Below are 14,026 nucleotides of genomic sequence, written 5' to 3'. Positions count from 1 at the left end.
CAAGCCATTAGGCATTGTGCCCGTTGAAATCACCCAAGACTACGATTTCAGCGGAGGGGATCTGTGTAAGCACGTCGTCAATTGCCGCTTGAACGCAGCCCATGAGATGCTGCTGTAAGATCGGTTTCTGCGTTACCACTATGGGACCTGTAGACACACGCATAGATACGGACGCGGTCATCTAAATCTACGCGGAGCCAGAGAGTAGACAGGTCCCTACCCTCAAAATTGCCGAGACGGTGACAGCAGATATCCTCCCTAACGTACACACATACCCCGGCATGAGGCAAAAAGATGTGCTCAATTTTGTACCCGGGGTACGTTAAATATGACGTATCGCTAGGTCGAGATATCTGCGTCTCCGTAAGGAAACACAAGGCCGGCTGCGCCGTCTCAAGGTGGTGGTGGACGGCGTTTAAATTGGAGTGAATTCCCCTGATATTGCAAAAGTCCACGTTGAGCGTGGAGCGGGGTGCCGTGCTGCCTCGTTTGTCCTCGGTCAAGCGCGGTTCTGTGTCCACCCCAGAATACGAAGGGCAGCCCGAGCGAGAGTGCTCGGGGAGGGATTCTCCGGCTCTGGTAGAGCCGGTACCCTCCTGGGGTATTATCTTTTTATGGACCGCTCTCATATTTTGTTGGGGGAGGGGAAGGGATGGCCTCCGGTCCTCGACACTAACCTATGCGAATACATAGCGGCACCAGGCCGATACTTCACGCCGGTATTCTGTGCGAGTGTGGTAAATAACCCGGACGAGTCTGGCCCGATTGTGCTGACGTCATAAGACGGCAGCGTGACTCTCCCACTTCTAAAAAACGTATTAAGAATGATGATGAAAAAAGTTTAATAACGACGCATAAAAAGAATGGCTTAGCGAGTTATAGACAAGTATTTCGTTTGCTTACATTTTTTCCCATCTTCAAAATAAGGAGAAGGCTCTAATTTCTAACAATTTTTTTTTGAGCGTACGGAGTCACCTGGTGTTAAGTGATCATTTTATGGTTTCATCCTGATTTACAATTCATATTTTTAACGCTACTTATTGAGCGAAGCTGAGCGGAGCTCCCATCGGGTGACTCCAATTGATTTCTGTGTTACATTGTTTCTCGGCCATTTCTGGACCGATTTTAAAACATTTTGAACTCATAGAAAGATTTTGAAATTTACTAGGTTATTGTCGAGAATTTTGAATTTCGGCTTGATTCAATTATTATAATTAAAAACAAACATGATTTACAAATTATTCAAACTTACCACGCGCGTTTTATATATTTATTTAAAAATTGGGCCGATTGATCAAATATTGTTTGATTTATTTTGTTTTATTTAGTACACAGACTTAGTTTAGCTCGGCGTTTAGCGGTACGACGAGTGACTGCGGCGTCCTAGTAATATTACTAGCCGAACTGCCCGCTACGTTGCGTAAATTTAAAAGGAAATAAATTGAATTTTATTCATCTTTTAACAAACACAATAAATATATAATAGCCATAAACCATCAAGGATAAATTTCGCATCGATTGGTGGTAGTTTCATGTTGATATGATCAGTGGTTTAGGTTTGAAGGAGCCTCAAATAAAGACCATTTTCATTATAATATATATATAAGACCATTTTCATTATATATATAGACATAGAAGATATATGGAAATGTTTATACGTCTGGCCTTGATTACTTTTATTCGTGTACTGTAAGTATCTTAAAACAAAAGGTCTCCGAACTAAAGAAAAGAGCGAAAAAAGGCGCGAGCATAAGTAATAATGTAAATAAATATTATGTAAGATGATCTATTGATTCGTTGTGTGGACGGCCTTAAATGACTTGAGCTCGAAGCTATAGTATTTTGTCAGTCAAACGGTTGTTCAGTTGGTTGGAATCATTCTAATCGTATAGCCATGTTTGATGTAAAGGAACAAGTGATCCTGGTGACTGGTGCAGCATCTGGCATCGGAGCTGGCTTGACGAGAGCATTTCTAGATAAAGGAGCCAAGGTCAGATATTGTTTGTTGTTAACGATGTTACATTGTAACGTAAATATTAACTCTAAGAGTTGTAGAGATCATAAGGTTATTTTTATCATGAATATGTAATAAATCTGAATATTATCTCCCATTACTTTAATAATAATCAAGTTTCTTATTATATCATAATCACTAATATTATGTGAACTCTTCGTTGTTTTATAATACATTATTTGTGATAAAATTTTAATTGATAGTTTTGAGCTGCACTATTTACAAAATTATATTAATTATTATAGTTTTAATATTGATGAAATAATTTGCTTTATTGGAAGAGGAAGTTCTAAATGAGAAAATTTTATTGCAATTCAATTTTACATGAAGACCTACTGCATTTTCAAAAGATACCACATATATAGATAGTGAAACTCGAAACAAAAAACTTAATTATTTTGTTTGTGAACCGGTTATCTTAACCGTTTCTGAGATTACCATATCAAAACACTCAGATAAACCAATATAGGTACAGATAATAATTATAAAATATTATTTTTTTGCCTGGATTACGCAACGTGTAAACAAAATATTTAATGTACCTACAGATGTTTATGATTTTGTTATAAATATTTTATTTCTTTTTTTGTTGCTATTGTTGATCGAAGTTTTAATTCAATGGGACGACAAACTGACTGACGCAGCTCACCTGATTTAAGTGATCACCGCCGCTCTTAAGTACTATTAGCGCGGAAGCCAGACAGACTGGAGCAGTAATGCGTTACGTTACGAAGCGGCATACCCTCCTATAATAAGTTATCACTTCAAAATTAACTAAAAATATATATATTATGTCGGAGCACCATTATTCTCGTTTGCTTATCCTTAGTAAGTAGTTGTGGTCTAAGCGGTTGACATTAGTATAAAATGCGAGCACAAAACACATTGATAAAGTTACACTTTAATAATATTGACGTTTATTATATTACGTTTATATTATGTCACTTCACAATAATTTGTAAAGGAAAATGAACAATTAGACCGAGCAGCGAGTTCAAGACCCCGTCTATAATTTATTCAACCTTTCAATAATATACTCTCTCTCAACATATCCAATATTATACTCTCAGCCATTAATTGTCCATCTTAATCAATCGATCTCCAAAAAGAACTGTCCGCATCCTTCAGATAATTATAGACGGCATCCCGACCTCGCTCCAAAAAAGGATGTAAATACTACGTAATAATCGCTCGAGCTACGTGCTCTGCTTTGATTGGTCATTACATGGATTATAATATTCAACAACAGTATTTAAAAGTAATTAAAATGTGATCATAAGTAATTGTTGCTTGTTATGCACACAAACAACAATCTACACGATCTCATGGCTTCCTCCGAGATATAATATAATCTAGAAGCCCACCCGGACACTGATCTATCATAGATAAAATATTTACTGACAGATTCGAGGTATCGTGCAGTGTGAGTATATAATGTATATTAAATCAGATTGTTGTGTCGTGGGTCGAGTCGCTCCGTTCTCTAAAATATATCATGGGAAGCGATAGCTGCTCCATGTGTCATGCTCATGAACGGATACTGCTTGGGGTGGTTGAACACATTGACCCAGACATATCAAAAAACAATCTTAAAAATAGTTAAATTTTGAAATTATTAAACTGGAGTAGCACAAAATGATTGTTGCACAACTTCATAGATTGTATCTCTTTGTACTAGATTGGAAACACATTCTCATCAACCTTTTCTAAAATATCCATAAAGGATAAAATGTATTGAAATTAAAAGTATTTGAGATAGAAATAAATTTATATTTTATTTGAATTGATTAGATATAAATTCCTCCCTTCCAAGTTCAAAAACTTGTTTGTAGATTACTATTTTTACACAATGTTGTCAAAACCATTCGGAATTATCACAACCGGTATCAAATAACCTTTTGTCATAAAAGAGTCATGGCCATTTGTGTTATTATATAATATTTAAATTGCATGATTGTGTTATCTTTATATATAAGTAAGATAAGGGTGTCTGTCAAAGCCATACACTTAACATACTAGTGAAATAGAAGAACTCTGTGTGAAAGTGAGATAACTTCATAGAAACCGAGGTGTGAGAAAGAGACGGAATATATAGGAGAACAGCATATGATATGCGTTCACTGATTTTAGTCATTTGAATAAGTACTTTATTATAAAAATGTTAATCAGGTCTGGTACTTTGTTCGGATCTGTTGGCCAATGTGTCGGCCGTCCTGTAGATGCTGCCTCACATTTCATCTCTTTTATTGCACTTAATAATTCTATGCCATTTCTTGTCGTCAACTGGAGCCCCAATATGTATTTTTGGCATTGAGCTCACCTCCTAATATGAATCGATAACCAAGGCTTTTTGGAAAGTTAGCATATTGTTTTATTTTATCGCATACCTTGGTTGTACTATAGCAAATATTCTTAGAAGATATATCTTTGTATTCAGAGTTATAGATACAGATTGAATTTCTTTTTCTTCGTGGACGGTATCCTGGTAATGGGAATAGTTTTCCTTTACAACAACAGGACTGCCACCTCTTGCTGTATTATCGGGATGTAAATGGTAAATTCTGTAACCTTGCTGTATTTAATATATGAGTGTTTGTTTATTTTTTTATAATTTAAATTAATTTTATTTTGTAACTGGGTCATCGTGAGTAGGCCGTCGCCGGGCAGGGACAGTGTTGTAGTGTTATGATTTGTTTGCATTTTACTGGGCGCATTTACCTACGCGTGATCGCCAGCAACGCAAGTGCAAGTGCTCTCAGCAAAAATTGAACCACTACTGAACTTGAATATTTTATACAAAATCATTATGTGCATTTGATGCATTAAAATACTCACTCATTCCAACTTTCGAATCATGCGAACTATTAAAAGGAATTAATATTTTAAAGTATTTAAAGGAAATTATAGAGCTTCAAATTTAACAAAAGCAGGAATATCGATATGCGAGCAAACTCAATTGTATCATGAATATTATTGTTCTGCACTTTAAATAACTATAGAAAGCTTAAACAACAATTGGCAAATGATGTATAAATACAATCCATTTGATCTAATATTATTGTAACTTATCTAATTGTATCTTATCTTTACTTGGAACTATTATTAAATACTATTAATGTGCTATCTATAGCAAGATCAACAACTAATTGAGGAAAACAACATAATATAGGTCGTCTACACTAAGGTTGTCAAGTTTTTCTAAAAGTAAGAAATTAAAAAATAAAATATTGTTAATAAGATATTAAAATAGTATATAGTATACATAAATTTTAAGAAATATTTTCTTTGTTAGATTGTCACTTTGACATTTTATTTCTTGTGTGAGTGATTAAAGTTTGCGTTCAGAAACGCTCGAGTTAATGGCTGTCGTATGGCTGTCGTATTTGTCGTCTACAAGTATTTGTCTGCAAGAAGGATTTTATACTGGCTAGATCATGTCAGTTTATGTTAAATTTGTATTTCAGCGTACTCTATAAGTGTTATGTATTATAAAGTACTGCTTCCTAAAATAGAGCACAATACTCTATTTCAGCGTACGGTTGACAACCCTAGGACATCAGTGCATCATACATTAATGCGTTATTTTTAGTGCAAAATTTTTGTGCGACATTTATCGTTGCCGTATATCAGAATGCAAGCAACCATATAAGCTTCTTTGGTGTACTGATTTCTTGAAGTGAAACAAACTAGTCACGCTCAGCTATGTGACCCTCATATCAGTAATGTCTGCATGAGTCGGCTAAGGGATAAGCGATCAGTCAGAACAAAATTTGCCCGAATTTTCATACATAATTCAAATTCGAATATTTTTATTCATAAAGGAAAATGAAATCACTTAGTGAACGTTATAAATTAATACTATATTTAAATATTATGTTGTAATTTTTAAGAGCAATGATGTATTTTGTCGTTTTCGTGCTCAAGGTGACTGTATTCAAAAGAAAATGAAACCACTTATTGAACGTCAAAATCTACTATAGACTATATTAATTATATATTATGTTGTAATTGTGAAGAAAAATGCTGTATTTTGTCGTTAATTAATTTCGCCTTGAGGAATCTTTATTTCTGTCGTATTGTCTTCATCACATCTGCTTTTATTGATAGAAGAACAACTGATCAAATAATTGTCTCATATAATAGTGAGCTTTGAATTTATTGTTAATTGTTATTACAAGTGCTGACCCGCAAATATTGTTTTGTCATATAAATTAAGTACCCCGCGCCCACTCATTGTATGAATTGTCATATGTAATAAAATAAAACCTTCTCCGAAACACACTGCATCTTATAGTATAATTATTCCAATCGGTTCAGTAGTTTTCGCAGTAAAACCGCAAGAAAAACCCGGCTCTTCATTTATTAGTTTAGATTAGGTAGGGTTCTTGTGGTGGGCTTCGTCGTGCTCACTAAATCTCATCTCATCGGGCCTATTTTTTACAAAAAAGTAAAATAGTTTTCAAATAAATTAATAACTTCATTAAAAAAAACTGAGGGTGATCTTTCCATTCTCACTGTGTCATTAGAAAATTATTTTTGTAGTACCAAAATACATAAAGGGTTTTTTGCAATTCTTTTGAATTGAAGTATGCACATGTATTTTGTAAATTTTCTGGGAGCATGTTCTAAAAGCGTATAATAAGTCCAAAAACCTACCTTTACTAATCCGAAAGTAGGCATAATAAGTTTATATTTGTTCCTGGTGATAACCACAATTCTTAAGTAAGTCGCTGATAGGCCTTTTTATTTAAAGTTTTCTCTAAATCATTCACTATTTATACTATTATTTAACTCGCCACATCTACGTAAAAAAAATATGATATAATAGTTTATTAGTTATTTCCAGCATTTTTTATTTATTTCACCAACCCTGTATTCCTTGGGACGGCCCCAGTTCTATATGAATTAGAGCCTGTTCAGTTTGTAGCCAAAGGTGTAAAAAAATTACCAGAAAGTAATTACCATTTAAAATTGTATAAAATATACATAAATGATTTAACTGTTTCAGCATGTTGCAGTACTAGATGTAAATGAAAAATTAGGAAAGGAATTGGAGCAGGAACTAAATAAAAAACATGGAGAAAATAAGGTTAAGTTTCACAAATGTGACGTTACAACAGAAGAACTAGAATCAGCATACGACAGAACGATTGAAGAATTTGGATACATAGATATTGTTGTTAACAATGCGGGTGTTATGAATGACAGTCCTGATGTTTATTTAAAAGCCCTTAATATTAATGTGGTAAGAACTTTCTCCTTATCTATTCAAACATTTATGTTTATCTAGTAAAATTGAATGGCTTAAAGCTCTGCTATGTTTGTAGAGGTTAAGAGAGTGATAAAATTAATTATAATGTTAATGAGTAAGCTATAATAGTTTCCAATGCTAAAATGATAACGTTTAACAAATTATCACTTGATAGTCTGAAGTTACGAGTACAAGTTCAAAGATACAATCATTTATACAAAACAAATTGGGCTCGTTGTAAATATTTTCTTAAGTATTAGAAATATTTACAGAAAAAACAATTAGGTGACTTGAATTACATTGGATGCTATCATAATATTAATTTTTAAAGTGTAGCAAGTAAAGCAATTTTTATCTGAAAGAAAGAAAGTATTGGTTGGATCAACTGCAACAGTTTCCCACAAGTTTTATTGATGATTTTAAAGAATTACAATCAGTTTTGGCGATTACTTCGGCGATATGGTTGCAAAATGTTGATAAGTTTTTCTACTTATCTAAAATTCACCGATTTAATAGTCGTAATATGCGTACTACGGGATCAGCCGCGGTAATCGTCATTGATTTCCTACAAATATGCGAGCTAAAAAAATTACAAAAATCCATGTCCAACTTTCTTTTTGTTACTGAAAATTTTAAAGCGTAATTTTGCAATAATTTTTTAATTTTTAATCATCCTCCGTAATGAGCAAACTGTAGTATTATCTTTAGAGACGGTTCATAACCTTTGCAGGATTTATGTTTTATTCTGTCTCTTTTCAACATTTCCATATACAGGGAATGTTAATTCTATAAATATTTAATCCTGCACTATTTTAATTTCAGGCCGCATTAATGAGGAGCTCTATGAAAGCATACAACTTGATGAGAAAGGACCGAAATGGGAAGGGTGGCACTATAGTAAATATTTCGTCCATCATGGCTTTATTTCAAAGTTACATATTACCGGTTTATAGCGCAGCTAAAAGCGCAGTACTACAATTTGGTGGCTGTCTTGGTGTAAGTAGAAACTTTTCCAGTTACATTATGGGCTTGAGACAATAATTCAGCAAAAATTTAATACGCAACAATCAACACGTCTATTAATTCTTTAAGACTTTGTTGTAATTATTCACTGGTGATTTACAGGGTGATATTGGACGTTTCGCTGTTTGTAAAATAAAGATCTGTTTAATATAACCTGTCCTTCCTCAAAGCATGTATGACGTTAAATATTGTAAAGTAACTGAAGAAAACGCGATGCGCTGTATTTATGTCAGGAAGGTTATCCGTTTTCCTGACTGCAAAAGCAGCTGAACTCGCTCTGTTAGCCGAACCTTGAATATGGGGAGCGTCATCGTAGTACTAAGATTAATTTAATTTCAATGAACTTAATGGAGCTTCACTCTTCAAGGATATAACAAGGACTTAAATAGGATGTTGTCGCATTTAGGGCAAGGAAAAATTTGACAAATTGGTTGGATTCGCATTTAGCATTTGCTACTGCATTAGTAATGCAAAATATATGAATGAACGTTATTGATAATGTCTGAGTTTATTTCTTTCTTAGATTCTGAATAAATGTTGTGTCGTCAAAAAACAAAATTTACCCATGTTTTTAAATACGACTATAAGAAAAGTACCTAAAATGTAACCCTGTTGTACTCAAAATCTGTTGAGTCCTTTCACAGATAAGAGTGGATGAACATCGTACATAGGATTATGATTTAGGTTATTAGGTTAGGATTAGGATTAGGATTATGTTTGATATATTATAGAATGATCCTTAAGGCCAGCACCGGTCTTGTAATAACTCTGGTGTTGCAAAAGAGTATGGGTGGCAGGAACCACTTGCCATCCAGTGCCATCCACTTATCATTGTTGTCAAATACCATAAAAATATTTTTTGAACTATGCCGATATAGCGCAATTTTAATTGCTTTTTTTTTTATATGAGAGGGGGCAAACGGGCAAGAGGCTAGCTTGGAACTAGCGTTTAAGCAACCAAAGTTTTGAGGCCGACAACGTTTTTAAATATTCCTAGTAAGGGTTGGCAGCAACAGCTGATAGATTATGAGAAAGTAAAACATGTTATATAAAAATTTTTTAGGCACAACCAACATACGAAAGAACGGGTGTTCGAGTAGTGACAGTGTGCTTTGGAGCCACTGAAACAAATTTGATCCATCCAGCTTCTATGGGAGCTATTGATGAAGTTTTAACACACCGTATTGCACCCGGCTTGGAAAAAATGCCCAAACAAGAGTAAGTAATGGAAAATAGAATTACTTCTTTACTTCTAACTATGAATACACTCATTCTTAATACGGGACGACTGAGATGTGACTGTATTTATTATTTCACAACTTTACGAGCAATATTAATTGTAACTTACTTTAATTAATAAAATCTTTCAGTTCGTATAAAAATATACTTTTCTACTCAAATATTGAGAACAGATTTTTAATATCACTCTCTAACATTCATCAGCCAGCTAAATTGATTTGAGTTAAATAACACAAGTTTATTATCAAATAATAATAAAAGCATATGACTGCTAACAATGATAATTATAATCAACATAATTTTATTTTTCCGTATCGTGGTAATTCGATCATTGTTTATTTTAATCTTAATCTTTTTGATGCTGCTACCCTATTGTGTAAACTATATTTGGACATCTTATTATGTTGATATTAATTTGCATAAGACACCTAGATAGTGTTTTAAAAATAGTCTTCTATGTAATATTTCATTTCGTATATCGTATACATATCAAATTATATACCTAGCTGAGACAAAAAAAAAGACAGTCGGGAACGATGTCTTTATTGGTGATTGAACATTTCATAACTTTAATGAAACACAAACAAAACGTTTTAATTATATTATAATAATATAAAAACCTGGTGAAAAGCATTGGTTATTTAATTGAATTCAATAAAGTAGGAGATTCTCAATTCGTCGGTATTTATTTATGTTTGTTACCTCAGAACTTTCGACTGAGTGAACCAATTTTGAAAATTATTTTTATTTGAAATCTAGGCTTCCCGTGTTGTCCCATTGAAATTGAGTCCAGATTTGACAATGACATTAATGAGAAAAATCATAAAAGTCTCAAAGGAGAATGGGACTTTTGGGCCTGATGGTTAACAAGTTGAAATATACTTTAAAAAAAAAGGGTATATTTTTCTGATGTAGAATACAAAAAACTAGCTCATTTTGCAATCTACAAACCGAAAACACATTAAAATAAAGAAAATCTATTAAAATAACGTAATCGAATGAATATTTAATCGATTAAAATAACATTAAGATCCAGTTGTTTTATTTCAATAATATTAGTAAGGTTTATGTTCGAATTATTATTATGAATAAACTATATTATTTTCTCTGAAAAAAAACAGAACTGATTAATTATTTTATTATCAATAAATCGATTTACATAAAAAATCGATACTAGTAAAATCCTTGTTCCTCAACGCTAACTTCACTTTGACAATGACAGTCTGACAGATCATTTCGTTTCTTCGTCATTGTCACTTCGTTTTGTTGTTGACTGTTGTATTCGTTGAGTTACCGACTTGTTAACTACCTACCCAATTAAATTCCAAGGAAAGTAATTGTCTGTTTTACAGTTCATGTATGAGCTAATGAGTATATATTATTCTTATCTGAGCAAATAAAACTATCTTTTAATTTAGGTATACTATATTATATTATCTAATTACCAATTGTCTTATATTATAATGCAAAAAAATAGATAGGTATTTTTTATCTAAAACAAAACACAAGGTTGGTACCCATCTAATATAAGTATGTGATAAATCCATAGCAGCTAGGCATTTAATAAACCTAGAATAGATGAGCTGTCAACATATAGTTTAAGTCATTATCTCATTTTTATATCTTCGATTACTCAGCTCCTAGATTGACAAATGTTGCAAAATTTTCAATTATGGATTATTTAAATGATATCTTTTAAATGGTACTTTCATCTTGTTATCACTTGGGCCCAGGAATGTATGGAAGCGTTTCAATCTCGGTGCGCGACATATGGACGAATAACTCAATATAGCGCCAACCGATTTCAATGATTCATTTTTTAATGGAAAGGATTATACTTCAAAGTTAGCTTGCCCCCCAAGCTTTTGGTTAGGTTCTGATTATGCATGACAAAGTAACGGAACTCTTCAATTCTTGGGAGCAAATCAACGTTACTAGTCCGAATCTTTTAAATGCTTTCTGGATATATGAACTACCTACCGTAAAGTCGTTATGGTCCAGTTATTGTCGTAGTCGAATATAATGATCAATGGAACTCCTTAATGACTTTTTTCTTATGAAAACAAGAGACGAGACAAGCTGGACGTTCAGCTGATGGCAATTGATACGCCTGCCCATTAAAATGCAGTGCCGCCAAGTATCTTGAAAGACCCAAATATTCTGAGCGGCACTACAATTGTGCTCGTCACCTTGAGACATAAGATGTAAAGTCTCATTTGCCCAGTAATTTCACTAGCTACGGCGCCCTTCAAACCGAAACACAGTAATGCTTACACATTACTGCTTCACGGCAGAAATAGGTGCCGTTGTGGTACCCATAATCTAGCCGGCATCCGGTGCAAAGGAGCCTCCCACTGGTAAACGCTTACGTTCATTGCTCAATTCCAAAATTTAGTAGGTCTACACATTTAGACAAATTATAAGTTAGTGTACTTCATATTTACTAAAAAAAAATATAAAAAAAAATTAACAAAAAAACAACCGACTTTAAAAAAGCCTATTCCAAAGCATTATATAATATGCAATAGAAAGTTAAAAAATAATTGCATATTTTTATTATACAATTTAATTAATTATTCTAATTCTAGTTACAATTATTGTTATTTTTGAAGTAGGTGTCAGCCAAGGTAGGTTTGTAACTATATACGTAATTGTAGGTGAGATGTGTTTGTGTCGCATGCGTAACGTGACAAGGCGAGAGGTGAGGGTGGGTCGCGGCGGGAGGACACCGATTCCAAAAACAACAATAATATTAACCAGAATTAGGTTAGACCAAACCTGGCCTGTTGTCAGACGTGGCCTAGCAGTAAGAGGCTCTATCTAGACGTATAAGCCCCGATTTCACCAATGATACCTCAAACTAGGTTTTATTAAACACAGTTTTACTTAAACTAGTTCAAATACTAGTCTTGATCTAGAGAGAAAGCGATTTCACCAAAAAGATTGAGCATGTTCACGTAAACCTGAGTAGTTTATATGTCATGAACAATAGAATAAATGTCAAAACTGTCATCGAAATGTATGAACACAATCAAAATTCTTAGGTATATGTCAATTATTACAATAACGACATTGGAAGCTCTTAAACGCCTTAAGCTTATAGCTCCGTTTAGTTTAGTTTGTGTTATTGAAATGCGAATTGAATCTATAAACTCGTTTACAGGCGTAAACTAAGTTCAAAGTGTATTAATCGCGCTCTACTTCAATGGTGAAACCCCTAAGAATATTATTTTTCCGAATAATTTATTTGTAATGTTTTAATATATTCATTGTTAAAGATGGAAATGAATTAATGATATAGTATTATCGGATTTTTTTATCTTTTTAAAGATTTTTTTTTACCATTTTTAAATAATAATTCATTGATGTTATGTAAAATGGGAAAAATAACGTTTACTAACTTTTTATCAGTAGTCCGAAAGTTTGTATAATTCCCGAGGTTCCAGGTTCTTGTAACACTGCGCAGCTAGTATTAAATAAAATCCTTACTGCTTATAAAATTATGTACCGGAAAATAATTAAAAATACAACAAAGATCCAATCAAGTCATTAAATAGTATAGAATTTTTGATAAGTCAAAAGAAAAACAACACCATTTCATGAAGTATTATAAACATCATAATAAACGTTGCATTGGTTACAACAGAATCTATATACAGGATATTATAGTATGTATATTATATATATTATATATTATAATATACATACTATAATATATAATAGAGTCTGTAGGTTTGCTTAATGTTTCAAAGGCTTTTTATCTCATAAATGCATCTAACTCTAGTACATAATATGATTTATTACTTTACACTTTTGAAAAACGTTAAAAAAAATTGCTTATTTCAGCGTGGAGTCGGCGGTAAAGGGATTTATGACAGCATTAGAGAACGGACACAGTGCTAGCACATGGCTGGTTACTTCAAAGAGACCAGCCGAAGAAATAACCGACAGAATGAAGAAGGCTTACCAAATTATGGCCGAAGGAATTTTTCAATAGTCTCCCTTTAAGTCCACATTACTAAAAAATAACAAAACTCTTGCCGAAAACGTTGGATATTATTTCACTTCTACAACTGCTTAAAAGTCTTGACTTCCTCGACATTTCTCTTCCATATCATCTGGTATCCATTCTCATAATTATTTTATTGCCAAGTTACTTCAGATCTTTTTCAAAATAATCTATCATTCATCGTATCCTAGTTTTTTAAAGTCTTTTCTTACGTGGTCTTGGCCATTGCTTAAAATAAGCTGCGTTTCATTTATTTAGGAGAAGATTTCGAAAAGATTGCTACTTGCAACTTGCAAAACCTGATAATCTTTTCTAAGGACTAAAATTTTTTTGGACTTTTTGTAATTAAACGACAAAAAGTTCACTCTAATTCCCATGTTTTTAGCACTAAGCGAAAATATTAAGAGTAAGAATGAAGCTGGGTGAACATTAATAATACATTTTGTAAAATGTCAGTGGAAATAAAATTTATGGTTGTTTTGTTGTATAA

General features: G+C 33.0%; 1 protein-coding gene across 1 annotated transcript; it reads left to right on the top strand.

Moving 5' to 3' along the window:
• The first annotated feature begins 1,843 nt into the window (after positions 1-1,843).
• LOC126965313 (15-hydroxyprostaglandin dehydrogenase [NAD(+)]-like) lies at positions 1,844-14,026 on the top strand. The gene is made up of 5 exons (XM_050808886.1): positions 1,844-1,990; positions 7,023-7,259; positions 8,088-8,261; positions 9,352-9,506; positions 13,374-14,026. The coding sequence occupies exons 1-5, from the start codon at positions 1,895-1,897 to the stop codon at positions 13,522-13,524; spliced, it is 813 nt and encodes a 270-aa protein (XP_050664843.1). The 5' UTR covers positions 1,844-1,894; the 3' UTR covers positions 13,525-14,026.

The sequence above is a fragment of the Leptidea sinapis genome, chromosome 1 (genome assembly GCF_905404315.1).
Source record: "Leptidea sinapis chromosome 1, ilLepSina1.1, whole genome shotgun sequence".
Classification (NCBI taxonomy): Eukaryota; Metazoa; Arthropoda; class Insecta; order Lepidoptera; family Pieridae; genus Leptidea; species Leptidea sinapis.
Note: the sequence above shows the minus strand (reverse complement) of the source record. Positions and strands in the feature narration are given on the sequence as shown.